General features: G+C 40.1%; 1 protein-coding gene across 1 annotated transcript in view; it reads right to left on the bottom strand.

The window, feature by feature from the left end:
- The window catches only part of TEX14 (testis expressed 14, intercellular bridge forming factor), a 1917691-nt gene that overhangs the window by 942105 nt on the left and 957084 nt on the right, over positions 1-18502 (bottom strand). The window contains exon 13 of the mRNA XM_086954052.1: positions 16001-16938. Coding sequence (XP_086810178.1) covers positions 16001-16938 — 938 coding nt within the window. The remainder of the gene's footprint in view (positions 1-16000; positions 16939-18502) is intronic.

The following is an 18502-nucleotide window of genomic DNA, read 5'->3' as shown; positions in this document are numbered from 1 at the left end:
TTTAAGGAAGTTGTAATTCTGTATTTGGGGTGTACGTTGCTTTGCTAGGTCCCTAAGGGTCAATCTGTGTGTTTGTGGCGGGGTCTGGTAACCTCCTGTCGCACCTCCTGAAGCGGAGGCTTGAGCATGGCTTGTCTGTGGAGTCTGTATGTGTAACTGAACTTGTCTTTTACCAGGATCAGACCCGAAAGGATTTAGTGGATTAATAGTAGGAGCGGGAAGTGGTGGGGGAATAGGTGGTACATGATGTTGAACGGGTGTAGCTTGTTGCGGTACTGGCTGAGCATTGTCTTGGGGTAGGTTGCCATCTCCGTCACCGTCAGTAGGCGGTACGTGGGCACGTGGATTTGTATAAGCGGGAGCTACATCGTCTAGATAGGAAGAAAGGAATATGTCTTTTGTGGTCTTGTGCCTTACTTTAGTCGGAACCAATGTTGGCGGCAGATCTTTCGGTATGTCTGGAGTGGCTTTAGGCGAACCCTCGGCCACTAGATACATGCCATTTGCAAGAGTGTTTCGCATACGGTCTACTTGTTCTGCTTGTACTCGGATACCTTCAGCAACTAATTCGTTTTCTCGGACCTCATCCGACTCTTCTCTATGTTTTTCTGCTTTTCGGAATGCTTTTTCGGCACGTTTATGTGATTCTTTACGCCACAATTCTATGGCGTCTTTCTGAGATTGTCTGCCTTTCTTTTTCCATAGTGCTTCCTCTACTCTCATGATGCACTCGGCATCCCATGTCCCTGTAACAGGCCACCTATGTTTCTCTTCTAGGTGCTTGGTATAATCGGCCCATAAATCTAGATACAGTATGGCATCTAAGCCATGCTTATGGTACATAAAATTTCCGGGAGTGTCCCTAGGTGGGACAGGAACTGCTTCCTCTAGTATCCCTTTCCTAGTTCCTAACTGTCTTAATTTATTGAATAATGGCATCCTGTTGCTTGGTACTTGATACTCGATACTTGTTACTTACTCTACCTCGGACACAGTTAATATACAAAAACACAATAATGTACATCAAAACAGTCACTCATACCACGACATTAATCACATGAAACATTTTGAACACATATGGATTATCCTTGAACTCCAGAAAACGAGAACAAACGAGAAAAAATCGAACCCTTGAATACTTTATATACTGCTAAACAGTACAGATACACTGTCTAAAACAGTGCAGACCGTGTTTGTGTACCCAAACCCGTCTTTACCGGATACATAATAATGCACCAGTCTAGATGCGTCCCCAGCAACGGTACTCACCGGGAAGCACGGAACGGAAGGCCTCAGACAACTCGACTGGACTGGACCGGACTGGACTCGGCTCGACTCGATACGTGAAAACTTCGGAACTGGTGGGCCTCTTGACACCTCGGACCTTGTTTCTTACGGCTAGGCTCTGGTCGGGATCCTCCGCACTCCTCACCGCCTCGTCTGGGTGCTGATCAGGCCACAGACGCCAGCCTAAATTTTTAATTCCCTGGTGGAATGTGTATCTAACAACGCTGAACCAAGAGGCAAAAACGAACAATGCTGTTGAAGGTTGGCACAATGCCTTCCTCTCTTCTACTGGACGTACAACACCCACATTACACAAGCTACTCACAGCTATACAAAAAGAGCAAAGCTTTCAGGAATTACGTATAGAGCAATCTGTCATACAACTAAAACCAAAAATCTCTAGACAAACTGCTCAAATGTATCTATATCTTCAACAGCAAGTCCAACTATATCCTACAACAAGAGGACTGGAATATCTAAAAATGATAGCTAAAACATTAAACTAATTGCAATAAGTAAATCAATGGATAAACATCAAACAATATCCTGAATATGATAACACACATATTCTAATATAATAAATCTATATTTATTTAGTCTAATTTATTTTTTTACACTATTATAAAAAGACTAAATAAATATATCATTATATGAATTTTTTTTTTTTTAAATACTGTTTCCATCCAAACAAAATAATAAAAATGAATAACTTACCTTTAAATAGAACATCATAAAGATTAATCCTTTACCGACAATACAATGTGTAAATCTCAAACACTTAATCCAACAAATCATTAAATATTTTTCTATTAACTGTGCTAAAACTATCCATCATCCAAATAAAACGACTATTTAAATGCCATTGAAAATGACGACTGTTATCTTAAACTGTGATAAATATTTCAGAGAACTCAAAATATAAAGGAAGAATGTTATACATCTCCGTTCTAACAACTGAAACACACTTCCTTTCCCAAAAAAAAAGAGTAATCGGAAACGGAAATAGCTGTTTCAAAATACGAGACAAAAAAATTCAAAACAATCCCACCGACATAACACTAACGAGTATACCATAATATATAAACATAACATTCCTATTTTTTTTAATTTTAATTAAATGATACCACATACTTGTGGTAAATATTTAATTACCGTCCTAATTTCTATGCAGGTAAGTACTTATAAAATAACTCAGTCGGAAAGAAAGAGACAGAGTCCGTGGTGTTAGAGTTCTTAGGGGTTTTATTCCTTAAAAAGGAATGGTTCAGAACCGGATATCATGTTCCTGACACCGCTGGGGTTCAGGAAGGGATAGAGCGTACTTTATTGACAATACATAACTTTTATACTTAATACACATAATGGTAACCAATACAGAAGGCGTAACAGCTGAGAGAAACAAGATAAGAACACACACGTGTTAGCAATACGTAATCAGAAGGCGTGAACTAGGGCGTGCACAGAGGTGTGTGCTAGAAACGTCACATGAAAGTGTCACAAGTGGGTGGGTACATAGCAGAATCTTGCAATGTCAGCAGAAATCTGAGGTCTGGATGCGCGCGCAGCTGCATGACGTGTGATTGACGTGAAGCTGGAGGGTGCAGGGGACTTGACATTTACACTAGAGGAAAGAGACAGAAGTCTGGCATGTCAGATCAACTCGTTCCTATATCATATCTGATATCTGATGTTTGGGAACCATAGTATCTGGAAGGAAAGGTCTCTTGGGCAGAGGCTATCCTATACTGACTATGAATGCGTGCATATGTGCCTACGTGTCTGTGTGTAAAGCGAGGGGCCATGGGCCTACCATGGTAACGGGAGCTATGGATTACTTGCATGGAGACAGAAAGGCCGGGCCCTTTGCTCTGCAGCTGAGGGGTTGTTTATCTACCCTGCTAGACTGGAATGTGTTTTCGGGAAGCTGAGCTTGGCTATGCTGATAACGTGAAAGTAAAATACTGTCTTTGGCAGGCAAGCAGGCCGAGCCAGGCCCCGCTCGCCTCGCAGGGAGTAGGACAGAGTTCATGGGGGCATCCCACGTTGCAGTTTCAGGAGGCAGAGATGACTTTGTAAAGGAAAAGGCTCGATGACAGAAATCGGGGCCTAGCTCACACAGAGCCAGGAATACAGAAAGTGCACCATACAAAGACGGTGGCAAGGCATACTTAGGAACTGAATATCCGACCCATTCAGGGTGGATCTGAAAGAGGACATGTTAACGTTGGACGCAAATGTATTTGCGTCTTCATAGCTGGCACAGGAGGGAAGTTACATGCACTTTAAGCTCGTACATGGAGACGGTGGGGTACACGTTAGGGAACATGCTTGACCATGAAATTTCTATTTCCTCATACTCATTAACTCCAACTATTTCAAATGGCCCAAAAACTTGTTAACGAAAATACGTATAGAGTCGACTCCATTATATGTAAATAGTCATACTTTAATTACCAACCCCAAAATAACAAAGGAGTACCTTTAATTTTTAGTTACAATACTTTAAAAAGATAAAAGTAGAATCGTACCTACTCAAACGTGAACCTGCTTCCAACCGCGACTTTCCCTTTCCCAAAATAACGCAAAAAGACAAAGAGTGGTTACAAAATAAAAGAACCGAATTATATGTAACTGTGAAAAGTACTACTATAAATGTCCATTATTGTTATATATATGGTTCGAAATTATGTGTAATGTACAAAAAATTGTATAGTACATTGTGAAATGTACATTTTTTTGCTGTATATTAATTATATTTTACATACTTTTAATATTTATTACATTAAGTATGAAAATGTTGAAATAGTTAATGTAATATTTATTAAAATTATTATATAACTAAATGTGTAATATTGTATTTGTTTTCCTGATATACTTGTTTACAATATGACGAATATGTGAATATTATTATTATTAAAACGTATTTATTAATAATAATAATTATACATAACAATATTGTATTGTTAAAAAAATCATTGATGATGATGTAAATGTTCTAATCAAGATATTTATATTATATTATACATTTAAAAGTGTTCATATGTTAATATCATCATCTGTATATCACTATATTTATAGAAATTTTGTGATTTATGTTTTTCATTACACATGTTTAATGTTTTATTAAGAAATAATATTTATATTATGTATGTATAATATCATACATTGCATTATGTTAACTAACCACTTTTTCTCTACAAATTAAAAGTACTTTTCAAGAAAACTACTCAAAAATGTGATTATTAAAAGAACATTGTCCTTCTTTTTTTTAATATTTATACCAAACATAGCTTGATAAAATGTATATGTGATCGTATTTTTCAATTGTTGAATAAAAAAAATGATTGTCAACAAAAATTGTGTAATTATTTTCTATTACCTATTACAAAATCATTTTTATATATTTTTGCAAATGTATTATAACTGTAATGTTCTATCTATTTCTATATACCACATGTAATTAGAGTGCATACTATACACTGAACCTATAACAGTTATTATTCATACACCCATATACATATAATATCAATATTTGAAGGACACAGAATTAATAATTTTAATATTCCGACTCCAATCACCATTTACTTTAGGTAATTGCTTGTCAAAAATCTTTAATAATTTACTATTACAACTGCAATCACCATTTAATTAGGGTAAGTGCAGGACACAGAACCTATTTAATTTACTATTCTAACTCCAATCACCAATTAATTTGAGTAAGTGCAGGACATTAATTCAATGTAAATTACTATCGTAAATTAAATGAAAAAAAAAAATAATGTAATATAATTTAATTTCATTTAATTAATTTAATTTAAATTTAATCTTAATTTATTTTTTCCCTGTACCCCTGTACCCAAAAAACTAAAAACTGACCCAGAACACCATAATACCCCTTTACACAAAAACTAAAAACTGACCCTGAAACCTGAAAATACCCCTTTACCCACAAACTAAAAACTGACCCTGAAACCTAAAAATACCCCTTTACCCACAAACTAAAAACTGACCCTGAAACCTAAAAATACCCCTTTACCCACAAACTAAAAACTGACCGTGAACCCTAAAAAAAACCCTTTACCCACAAACTAAAAACTGACCCTGAAACCTAAAAATACCCCTTTACCCACAAACTAAAAACTGACCCTGAACCCTAAAAAAATCCCTTTACCCACAAACTAAAAACTGACCCTGAAACCTAAAAATACCCCTTTACCCACAAACTAAAAACTGACCCTGAAACCTAAAAATACCCCTTTACCCACAAACTAAAAACTGACCCTGAAACCTAAAAATACCCCTTTACCCACAAACTAAAAACTGACACTGAACTCTAAAAAAACCCCTTTACCCACAAACTAAAAACTGACCCTGAAACCTAAAAATACCCCTTTACCCACAAACTAAAAACTGACCCTGAACCCTAACAAAACCCCTTTACCCACAAACTAAAAACTGACCCTGAAACATAAAAATACCCCTTTACCGACAAACTAAAAACTGACCCTGAAACCTAAAAATACCCCTTTACCCACAAACTAAAAACTGACCCTGAAACCTAAAATACCCCTTTACCCACAAACTAAAAACTGACCCTGAACTCTAAAAAAACACCTTTACCCACAAACTAAAAACTGACCCTGAAACCTAAAAATACCCCTTTACCCAAAAACTAAAAACGGACCCTGAACCATAAAAATAGCCCTTTGCCCACAAACTAAAAACTGACCCTGAACCCTAAAAATTTCCCTTTAAAAACACTACCCACCCTTATCCACTATAACCTCGACATCCCGCTCCAAAAATTATGATACATTTCTTTATTAAATATCTACGAAAATATATATTTATAATACTTTTTACTACATACACAAAATCACAAAAATAAAAACATAACATAATTGTGTATGAAATTACGCATTTAACAAATATGTATTTAAAATTTCGAAATGTAGAAATAATTTAATAAAATACGAAATTTATTCTTGTATGATTACAGTATACTTTTTTTATACACTACCCACCCTTATCCCCTTGAAACTCTACATCCCACTCCTAACATAATTATACAAATATATTTTAAATATATATAAAAATTTTATATTTACTATTCTTTTTAGTACATACACAAAATCAAACATCAAACTAAAAAATGTTGTACTATACTCCATAAATTTCGATATAATTTCGACTTGTTCAAATATTTATTTCAAATTTCTAAATTTAGAAATTTAAATTAAAAAGCGAAATTTTAATTTCTATAATTACACTATATTTTTTAAAACACTACCCACCCTTATCCCCTATAAACTCTACATCCCGCTCCTAAAATTATTTTACAAATATTTATAAAATTTAAGAAAATATTTTATATTTTCTAAACTTTTTAGTACATACACAAAAGAAAAATTAAATTTTTTTAATATACTCCCAAAATTTCGATAAAATTTCGAAAAGTTCAAATATTTATTTCAATTATCGAAATTTAGAAATGTAAATGAAATTTCGAAATTTTTAATTGTATAATTACACTATACTTTTTTAAAACACTACCCACCCTTATCCCCTATAAACTCTACATCCCGCTCCTAAAATTATTATACAATTATTTCGTAAATATTTAAATATAAATATATATTTACAAAAATTTGTACTACATACACAAAAGCAAACTACAATTAATTTAACAATACTCCATAAATTTATATAAAATTTCGCCTTTTACAAATATTTAAATCAAATTTCGACAATGTACAATTTTACTTAAAATTCGAAATTTAATATTCCATAATTACACTATACTTTTTTAAAACACTACCCACCCTTATCCCCCATAAACTCTACATCCCGCTCCTACACTTATAACTAAAATATTGGAATTATATATATAAATTACCTTATATATAGACAACATTTTACTATATCATTATTTAACATACTTTAAAACATCACTTTTACATATCGATATTTTTGACTATCGATATTTGAAGCTTCGATATTACTGATTTCGAAATTCATGTCTTCGATAATATTAACACACACATAAATCGATATTTTCTACAACGATATTTTGGTTGTCGATATTTCTTACCATCGACTTTTAGGACTCGATAATATGGTACTTCGACATTAACAACTCGATATTTTGACTGCCTACCGTATCCTTCAACGTTGACTAAACCAAAAACTAATACATAGGAATCTCTTCCTACTAAGTTTTGACGGATATTAACCTTTTACCCACTCCAGACGTCTGTTGGAGTTTTTACGGGAAAAGGGGTCTGGGTGAAAAGCAAGACTGAGTTACTCTAGTATCTTGTGTTAGATTATCGCCTTACCAAACGTTGGGGGCCATGTAGTGTAGTTCCTATATTCTCAATAGGCTCTGCGCACTGGAATAACATAAACGGTAGTTTAGAAGTAGGACTGAGGTCGACTAGGTCTCTACTGAATGTGTTAGACCTAGAACAGCAACTTGGGGAGACAGACACTTTCTGGTTGCTACGCCAAAACTTTGGAATCTTCTGCCACTTACTATCAAAAACGCCCCAAACTTGATGAGCTTTCGTAGGCTCTTAAAGACATGGCTGTTTAACCAGTGAACTTCTGTTCCGGTTCCCCGCTAGCCCAACATGCGCCGAGACACCTTCGGGTATTTGTTTGCGCAATAAAAATCTCATAAATAAATAAATATGAATGCCAGCTAGCTCAGAGGTCACTAGAAACTTTCTCGAGTGAACAGGAATGAGTTAGCTTTCCTGAATAGACAAGAAGGGATTAGCTTCTGACAACCGCATAAACATGACAACTTTGCTCCCTCCAGAATGAGGAGTATATCTCCAGAGTCGTGTGAAAACAATAGATAGCTATTTCACTCAGTCAATCGTGCATGCTTAGTTTCACCAGAGTGCAGAGAAATGGAGAGACGGGCATTTTCAATAAAAGTTATTTATTGAGCAGTCTTCTTTCTCATGCAAAAGAAGTGAATTGCCACAATTTAAATACTTGTCATAAAGTAAAGTGCGTACAGTAAAAGGACTATTATGAAATAATACTGTAAAAGCATTTATATGGTTTCTGAGCCATATGATACTTAAAACGGATAAAATATATACAATACATACAATGATAAAAGTTGACTAAACATACTCAACTGGTGCTTCTAAAATACTCCTACCCCGGTGTACCTAACCTAAGCCTAGTACGTGGGAAGGAGTAAGTGAGCTGTAGTTTAAGTTAAGTTAGTTTTGCCAAGAATCTGAATCAAGAATTCTCTAAGGATTTAATCAGCTCCGTACCTTGGTTTTAGAATGAAGGAGGTCTTGTATCTCTTTCTCAGGGCTTGATCTCCCAGCAACCCGCAAGGGTGACTGGAAACACTGGAGCTGGATTTCTCGGCAGGAGAAAAGACAGCGTCTTTCTCAGTCCTTCAAATGGGAGGGTCGTCTTCCTTCGGGACTCGCATCAGCTGGGCTTCGGGTAAGTAGATAGCCGTTCTGCTCCAAACCACCGTCTGTTGCTTAAGGCAAATGCTGGTATATTTATACCTGGAAGGTGCCGAGTTTGAAGTAAGATTGGACATAAGACGTCACTAAGAACTGTCACTAAGAACTGGCAGTTCTTTCAGGACTCTCAGGAGTTCTAGAACAAATCAAAACAGAAGCAGGAGGAATTCCCGGGCTGCTGGAGGCTTGGTTTGTTTAAAGAACGCGTTGTACTTTCTAGGAGTCTAGGGAAGTAGCCTTGCCGTATTTGGACTGTATTGAATGTGACGAAATATGGATATGATTCTTATGCCTTTATAAGGATCCTTTGTTATAACCACATAAGGGCATGAATCGGGACTATTTAATTAGGGTCCTAGATACGTTCACAACACCCACTCCACGTATTATGTCCATCATTACTAAATACTAAGCAATATATAAACATATAAGTATGCATGTGTTTTCCAGCCCACCCCAAAATACATCAAATGCATTTGAAATGGTATAGATACACGAAAAAATGAGTATTATACTGTATGTTTTCAAGCAGTGGTATCATTCAGATAATATTTTTTGTAGTGCATTATAATCGTCACTGAATGAATCACGAAATTTACATTTATGAAATGGCTCTTAATACAGAAGAAAAAGGTCGAGACCATTTCATCACATATTTATACAAGATTGTACATGTGCTAGAGGCTGATTCAAAATAATGTCTCTAGAGTCTCTAAAAATAGAAGTTCTGTTCTCTAAGAATAGTTCTACTTTAAGCAGAGTACCATGTGCCAAAAAAAAAAGGTAAATATTTTGGGAACTGGAGAAAAATAATTTCGCTTTCGGGAAGAAAATAGTCCCAATGTTTTTTAGAAGTTCTGTTTATCAAAACTGAAGGCCGAATTCAAAGTTCAGGGGACGCTGTGTGCTCGCTATTTCAAATATTATTCCCGTTGTTAGGAGAGAACCGTACCTCAGATAGGCCGGCAAAATATTTGTCTACAACAGTATGTGAAAGTTGGGCCAACTCCGAGAAATCAGAAATAGTGCATACATGCAATGCCTTGCCATCATCGGTGTTTAGATCAGCAATGGTTACAGAAGGTTGAGCTGATTAATATCTCACTTACCAATGGCGTTGTTCCACCTAGCTGGAAAAAAACAATTGTCAAAGCCCTCATTAAAAAATCGCACTTGGACCCACGAGAACTAGGCAATTTTCGGCCGATCTCCCTGCTCCCAGGTATCAGCAAAATAGCCGAGAAATATGTCAATCGCCAACTTTCTGAATACCTTGAAACCAATGGTCGCCTGGAGCCGTCCCAGACGGGATTTAGGCCTGGCCAGAGCACAGAAACGGCGATACTAGCGGTTGTCGAAGAGGCAAGAAAAATCATGGACTCTGGAGGATCAGTGGCAGTGATCCTCCTGGATCTGAGTGCGGCCTTCGACACCGTCAACCACTCGACACTGGTCCATAGGCTTAGAGATCTTGGAATCGTAGGAACGGCCCTGTGCTGGCTGGAATCCTTCCTTAACGAGAGGTCTTTCCAGGTAGCAGATGGTAATTTCACTTCTAGGCCCACTGCCATCAGCTGTGGGGTCCCTCAGGGTTCGTCCCTGAGTACGACCCTTTTTAATGTTTACATGTCCCCCCTTGAGAAGATCGTCACCCCTTTTGGGATCAAGCTTTTAACCTACGCTGACGATACTCAATTGGTAGTCTCTTTAAGTCAGCAAGACCAATCCCTTACCAACCTCCACAACTGCCTTATCGACATAACTAAATGGATGAACACCTCACATCTCAAACTTAATAATGACAAAACAGAGATAATGGTTCTAGGCAATCAGTCACTCTACCAACCTAAATCCCTATGGCCACCCTGTATGGGCACACCTCCTAATCCGAAGCAAGAAATCAAGAGTCTAGGAATCTGGCTAGATGAAGGCCTTAATTTCTTCACCCAAGCAAGGAAAACGGCTGGTGTGTGCCATGGCCTTCTACGGACCGCTAGAAAAATTCTACCTCTACTTCCAACACAATCCCAAAAACTCTTGATTCACGGCCTTGTGTTGTCCCGCCTAGACTACGGCAATGCCCTCTATCTGGGGGCCCCTAAAAAAGTATTATCAAAACTTCAGACAGTACAAAATACTGCCGCCTGACTTCTCACAGGAACCCATTGTCGCTGTTCAGCCAAACCAGCCCTGAACGCCTTGCATTGGTTGCCTATCCAGGAAAGAATACAATTTAAGGCACTTTGCACGACACATAAAACTCTGCATGGGAAGGCTCCACCTATCCTAAAAAACCTTATTACTCCCTACACTACTAAGAGAACGCTACGCTCTACCCACTGTAACTTGGCATATGTACCCAGAATCAAGAAAGCCCGCTCTGGAGGTCGACTCTTTGCATATAACGCTTCCAAGCTATGGAACGGATTGCCCCCAGACATTAGAGCCCAGCCCAACCTACTTGCATTCCGCAGGGCACTCAAGACTTGGCTGTTCCCGTAATGCTTCCCTCGCACCTGGTTTCTTGTCACCAGCGCTGGGACCCTTACGGGCAGCCATGCACTTTACAAATCTGTAAAATGAATAAATAAATAAAGGTTGTACCTGTGTGGTGCCACTTTCATCTCGTACTTCACAACCATCTAATCGAAATGGTGAATACTCAACGAATGCCGTCATCAGAATAGGTAGCCGCTGGGGACAACACGTTGCATGAGCCGTTACCGAACCAAGCAAAGCATCGATATCCATTGGTACTGCTGATGGTAGTGTAAGACAGATGTCCAACACACATTCTTCTCCGCATAGCAGACATCGAAGCACAGGTAAGATGCAATCTTGCCAGATTGGTCTGAACGAAAGAAACCAGGTAGTATTCAGATCTCTTAGCCAGGCCAATCTGTTGTTCTGCATTCTGTCCATCAACTGTGTTTTTTGCAATTTTCACCCCGAGTGGGCTGGGTATGATCAGACGTGAGTCCCAGGCACTCCACATCACTGGAGTCAAGCTATACAGGCTGAAGAAGGCTGATAGCTAGAAACCGGTCCTTGGATGCTTGAATCCGGTCTAGGAAAGACATGGCTTGGTAGTTCGGGCTGGACTGTTCCCATGAGGCACAGGGTCAAGGCTGATTTGCATATAGCCATTGTCTGACCTAGGGTGGTGTGGAGTGCAAAAAAAACCGATGGATTTAGGCCCAGATCTTTGTACTGGGGTGAATGAAAGACATTGTTCTGCATTCTGTCCATCAACTGTGTTTTTTGCTAGTTTCACCAGAGTGCAGAGAAATAGAGAGACGGGCGTTTTCAATAAAAGGTGTTATTTATTGAGCAGTCTTCTTTCTCATGCAAGAGAAGTGAATTGCCACAATTGCAATACTTGTCATAAAGTAAAGTGCGTACAGTAAAAGGAGTATTATGAAATAATACTGTAAAAGCATTTACATGGTTTCTGAGCCATATGATACTTAAAACGGATAAAATATATACAAACATACAATGATAAAAGTTGACTAAACGTACTCAACTGGTGCTTCTAAAATACGCCTACCCCGGTGTACCTAACCTAAGCCTAGTACGTGGGAAGGAGTAAGTGGGCTGTAGTTTAAGTTAAGTTAGTTTTGCCAAGAATCTGAATCAAGAATTCTCTATGGATTTAATCAGCTCCATACCTTGGTTTTAGAATGAAGGAGGTCTTGTATCTCTTTCTCAGGACTCGATCTCCCAGCAACCCGCAAGGGTGACTGGAAACACTGGAGCTGGATTTCTCGGTAGGAGAAAAGACAGCGTCTTTCTCAGTGCGTCAAATGGGAGGGTCGGCTTCCTTCGGCACTCGCATCAGCTGGGCTTCGGGTAAGTAACAAAAAGGGGGTGGGGTCGCACACTACTCACACACCGGCGGAAGTTGCCCCTAAGGACTCTGGTCATTGTAGTAGAGTGTTCGCGATGCATCATCTTTCGATCTTGCTATCTTCGCTGTCTTCGCCATCCCTGGACACGTGTTTCGGGTTTTCAACCCTCGTCAGCAGGGATAAGCAGTGATCTGGGGTCGCCGATGGCTGCCAATATCTGCCAGGTATAGTACCACTCCGGCGCGTGTCCAGGGATGGCGAAGACAGCGAAGATAGCAAGATCGAAAGATGATGCATCGCGAACACTCTACTACAATGACCAGAGTCCTTAGGGGCAACTTCCGCCGGTGTGTGAGTAGTGTGCGACCCCACCCCCTTTTTGCTTCGGGTAAGTAGATAGCCGTTCTGCTCCAAACCACTGTCTGTTGCTTAAGGCAAATGCTGGTATATTTATACCTGGAAGGTGCCGAGTTTGACGTAAGGTTGGACATAAGACATCACTAAGAACTGTCACTAAGAACTGGCAGTTCTTTCAGGACTCTCAGGAGTTCTAGAACAAATCAAAACAGAAGCAGTGGTAATTCCCAGGCTGCTGGAGGCTTGGTTTGTTTAAAGAACGCGTTGTACTTTCTAGGAGTCTAGGGGAGTAGCCTTGCCGTATTTGGACTGCATTGGCTATGACTAAATATGGATATGATTCTTTGGCCTTTATAAGGATATCATTTGTTATTACCACATAAGGGCATGAATCAGGAATATTTAATTAGGGTCCTAGATACATTCACAACAATAGAGCGACATAATTGTCATGTAGAGCGTCTTTGGTTTCAAGGTTCTTAGGGATCATATAGCTCTTTGCTTGCTGTCTGTCCTGTATTGTCCACATCCAAGGGAACGGGTAAGGAATAAGGATTTGAGTTGACTTTTGAATTCCAAAAAGGAGGGTATGGTTCTGATATGCGGAGGGATGGAATTCCAAATTTTTGGGCTGTTTCCAGTGAACGAGCAACCCGCTGTTCTTTTCTTTCTAGTTTTAGGTGGGATGAGTAAGAGGAAGTTAGAGCTTCTCAGATTTCTGGCTTGACCTGCCTTTTTGAGTTTTTTTGCCAGGTATTCTGGTTTACCTGAATTTAGGGTTTTGTGGGTTAGGCAGGCCGTTCTGAAGTTACTTCGCATTTCTACTGGAAGCCATTTGAGTACTTTAAGTGCGGGGGAGATGTTTACAGGTGAAGTGTTCTGGGTGCTTGGGATATCCTGTGTTTGGACAGTGTCGGTACATCGCTTCCTAAGCCGTCTTGTGAGCTCCCCACTCAAGGGTTTCTTTGATGGACGGGGTCGGATTCTTAAGTCGAGTCTCCTTAACGAGGCGCTCTTAGCACGAATATTCGGGGGCTCCTGTGAAGAGATACCGAAGTGTGATCACGTGAGGGGCTCCTGCGGGTAGAAGTATGGGGGGTTGGAGGTGTCATAGGAGTGGCTAAGGAAACGGGGACTCCCCTAAGGGCCTCACGGGGAAAGGAGTGGAGGCTAACACGAGGGGGTGGGGGCTGCTTTGCTAATTCCTGGTCAGATGGCTGGATGCTGTTTGTTTTCCCAAAGAGATTTCATGGAAAGGAAGGAAGTGTCCCAGAGGGAAGGTGGTCGTGCACAGAAAGTACCCTCAAAGTGACAGACACCCTCTCGGAGAGTGTAAAGCGGTGTTCTGTTTTCGAGTGTGGTGTTATAGCGTCAGACCATAAGTGCTTGGTCATTTAAAGAGAGGGCCTTGTTTACAGGGCTCAAGGGCAGGTCTGCTTGAGGGGCTTTATGTGGTCACCCCCTCCACCCTCCGACCAGGCCTGGAGACTCTCTGGCTAATACAACCTCCGAAGCCCTGAAATTAGACATTATTGTAACTTAAGCAAAGACCCCAAAATAAACAAGTGTCTGAAGCGGAGACCCCCTTTGAGCTTCAAACAACTGAATGCATGTACCTGATTTTTTTTAATGTCATGTTAATTGCACCCCCCCACCCCCCCAACCCGTGCACTAGGCCTATGAATTTCTGAGATTTACGATTTAGAAGTTTCATTGTTACGCATTCTAGCCTGTTTCGTTACTGTTGTAAATGTTTTTTATATTGCCATTAAACCTGCGCTGCACACGCTGACGAGGCACTGTGAGCACATTTGCTGTTGGCTCGCATGCTACTCCGTGGGTGTGCTTGGGTCGAAGTGTGTGGATGTGTGTACGAGGTCCTGAATTGTACTTTTTATGTGACTATGCGCTACAGGTTTGGTGTGCAGTGAAGCAAAAGGAATAATTGATAAGGCGCTAGTGATTGGATGGAGAAGTGCGTGAATGCATAGTTTATGTAAAGTACACATACTACCGGCGAGGATTCTAAGAGCGCCTAGTCTAGGATGAGACATCTGCCCAAGATCACACAGTTTTATTATGATTGATTATTATTATTGCGCACCATTCACCATTTAAGGGCCTCTTGGTGCTGTTAGAGACGTTCTCCTCATTCCCTCATGTGTGTAGGTATGTAGGAGTGTGTGTGTGTGTGTGTGTGTGCTTGTGTATGTGCCTGCGTGTGTGTGTAGATGTATTTCCCCTTGGTAATGCTGTATATGTATGTACATGCTTCGTTAAGTGCAGGTCTGTGTGCATGTGTGTGTCTGTGTTTGTATGTATGTGCTTGTGCCTGCATGTGTGTGTGTGTGTGTGAGTGTGTGTGTATGCGTGTTTCTTTTTTAGTTCAAAATGATTTTATTGAAACATTTTGCAAACAGAAGAAAGTGTATGCGTGTTTCTCTGCCTACAAGTTTGTGTGAGGCTCTCTGTGCACAACAATACTTACAAATAGGGCCGTTACACACCTGAACGTGTTGTTATACTCTGTTGTACTCCTTCGTTTCACCTTTGTCTACGCTGTATTTATTGTTACTTATTCTATGTGCGTGCTTTGAATCTGATGTCTTGGCAAATCAGCACTATAAACATTGGTTAAAAGTATTCTAGTATTACAAACAACGAAAACATATTCAATAAGTGTGATTTATGCCAGGAAGTAATTTTAATTACTTACAACTATGGCAATCAGGATTGGTTAGTGTTTTATTACGAAAAGGCCATTTCTCTTTTTATTTCTTTTTATTATAACTATGTTGATACTACATAAAAACATACACAACGGAGTTCTTTATTTTATGAAGGTGGCAAGGGAATTAATATTGCATAAGTTAAAAAAATTGGCATTTACAATACCAATAGCTCCAAAACATACAACTGAAGACCAATTGCATTTCCAATGCTTGTTTTGGGAGGGGATAGAAGACATTTCCATAAAGATGTAACACTCTCTGCACATACCTGCTTGCTGTTCTCAGTTTGATCCCCCGAGGGTTCCTCGTCTGTTACATTACGGGAGCTCGAGACCTGCTGCCTCTTCCTCCTGCTCTTGCTGCCTGAGCTCATGATGTAGTCACTTCGAACTTTCCGCGTGTCCCTCGCTGCGGCGCTCGCGGAGGCACGTGCGCGCGTCTTTGGAGGCCTATAGCGGCCCGGGGGACCAACCGCGGGAGAGGACACTTTACTTCCTTCTGAGTAGGACTTACTCTTGAAGAGATTCGTTGTGCTGTCCACTTCATCGTGTGTGCTTTCTCCGGGAAAGCTACGAATTGACCATTTAGTAGGAATAAAATCACGCCTTTCTTTATTTGTTATCGAGCCTTTTAACTTCTTTTCGGCGCTGCAGAGGGCAGCTTCGGCTTGATTTAGTAAAGTCTTGGAAATCTTATTATTGAGAACACATGAACTAATATGTTGCTGCAGAGTGGAGACAACACTCAGCTTTCCCACTGTCTCACTTCTTGGTGGCTCTACGTTCCCCGGCTCCTCTGTCTCACTTGGGCTGCCCTCGTCGCCAGGGCTGTGCACTGCCCCTGTGACCGTCTTCGTGGAGCTGCTCTCTGCGAAATCATTAGCTTCAGAGTTCAGATGCAGAGCGTCCCTCTCTGTGCTGTTCTCTTGAGATTTTGTTAACTCCTCTTCTAACACGCGATCCAACTCTTCGAGTGCATCATGTTGTGAAACAGAGGGGATGGAATAGTCGAGTTCAGAGATGCATACGGAAGAAACACTGTTGTCGCTTTCATTATTCTGTTCTTTTCTTACATTGGAACTAGGCAAGAAACCTTTTTGTTCCTGGCTCTGTGTCGCAATCTTCTGGCAACTGACAGTATCGTGATTTCCAACTATCTCTGTCTTGCTTTCAAAACTTTCATAGCCAGACACAAAGTATTCAAAGCCTACAAGAAAAACACAAAAAAGTCATATGTTCCATTTTCAATCATCCAATGTAACTAGGTGTAATTTAAGTTCAAAAACCGAATTTATTGAGAAAACATAAAGTAAGAATATACAATAATACAGAAATTACAATATAGTCATATAACTAGGTGTAATTTAAATGCATGTCGAGGTCGTTAAACATGACACTGCGTCTTCATTAAATTGAAACAAGTGAAAGCTGTGGAATGAGTATAGACAATTCCGAAGGGCTGGGACGTGGACTAAATATTCAGTGGCTGAGATTATTTCAAGCATTCCACCCATCACTTTTTTGTATGCTTCAATGCGACGCCCTAAGTGGGATGGGTATGCCCAGAAGTGGATCCTATGCACAAGGTGACACTTGGAAAAAAGCCGAACCCGACTGAACAGCCCTAAAATGGCAAAGCCAGTCCTGGGTTGTTTCTGATCTGGTTTAGGGAGGACCTTTTTGGCAGTTACGGCTGGACTGTTCCTATTGGAGCAGTGTCAAGTCTGATTTATTAATGACTGGGTCAAAACTGAGGTGGCATGGGGTGCCGTGGCAGCTGCTAATTACGGGGGAGGGTGGTTGTAATGAAAATAAATAATAAAAAAACACCTTCAGGCCGGGGCTGCTCGCTCTTTGGAAGCATTAACCAGGTAGGACCCAGGCTCATGACTCCCCTAGCCAATCACAACGCTGCAATACAGCATTGTGATTGGTCTGAGCACCGTGGTTCGGTGCTCAGGCAGGGAATGGGGGCTTGGGCAAGTTCTGAACCCAATCTGTAATGCAGCCTGGATACAGAACATGCAAAGTGTGCATGACTGTTTGGCGGGCCCATGAGGACTGGACAAAATAGCTATCTGCTCTTTAGAGTGGAGCAACCATTCCTCCTCCTGGCCCCTGCTCTGGCACTGCAGCCCCGTCCTGCAACAGGAAATGGAAAACTAAAATGATAACGCTGGTTATTATCATTTTAGTTTCCCTTTAACTACTGCTCACAGAGCAGTGGGGCGACGCGGAGGAGCCGCAATTGATGGTGTGCAAAAATAAAGAAATAAAGATGACCTGGGATGCGGGCTGGCAAAATTACAAGTGGCTGAGATTTATTCAAGCATTCCATCCATCACTTTTTTGTACTTCAATGTTACATTTAAATTAAGCATTTTAAAAAATTGATATAGCGCACAGACAGAACACATAACTTTGACAATCACATTTCATTAACAGATGAACAGTCATCTGTCTAAGCGGGTGAAGAAACAAATAGGTGCATTCACAACTCTTAAGTCTACAAAGTTTTTATGTGACTTCAGGGCATCTGTGGTCTTACTGGGTAGGGACACTTGAAGGCCCTTTTGCGAGCCGGTTTGCGTCGCGTTTGCTCTACGCAAGATGGTACATGCATGACGCAAATGTGATTTATGAAGCCACGCAAAGCCACTTAGACTGGGCTTGAGTGGCTCTATAAGTTTGGAGTAAAGCAAGCAGCCCAAATCGCTACATGGACCTGCTCTGTGCAGGGAAGGCATTCCATGGGCATTGTGTGGGTATTC

This window comes from Lissotriton vulgaris, chromosome 2_1 (genome assembly GCF_964263255.1).
Source record: "Lissotriton vulgaris chromosome 2_1, aLisVul1.2, whole genome shotgun sequence".
NCBI lineage: Eukaryota > Metazoa > Chordata > Amphibia > Caudata > Salamandridae > Lissotriton > Lissotriton vulgaris.
Note: the sequence above shows the minus strand (reverse complement) of the source record. Positions and strands in the feature narration are given on the sequence as shown.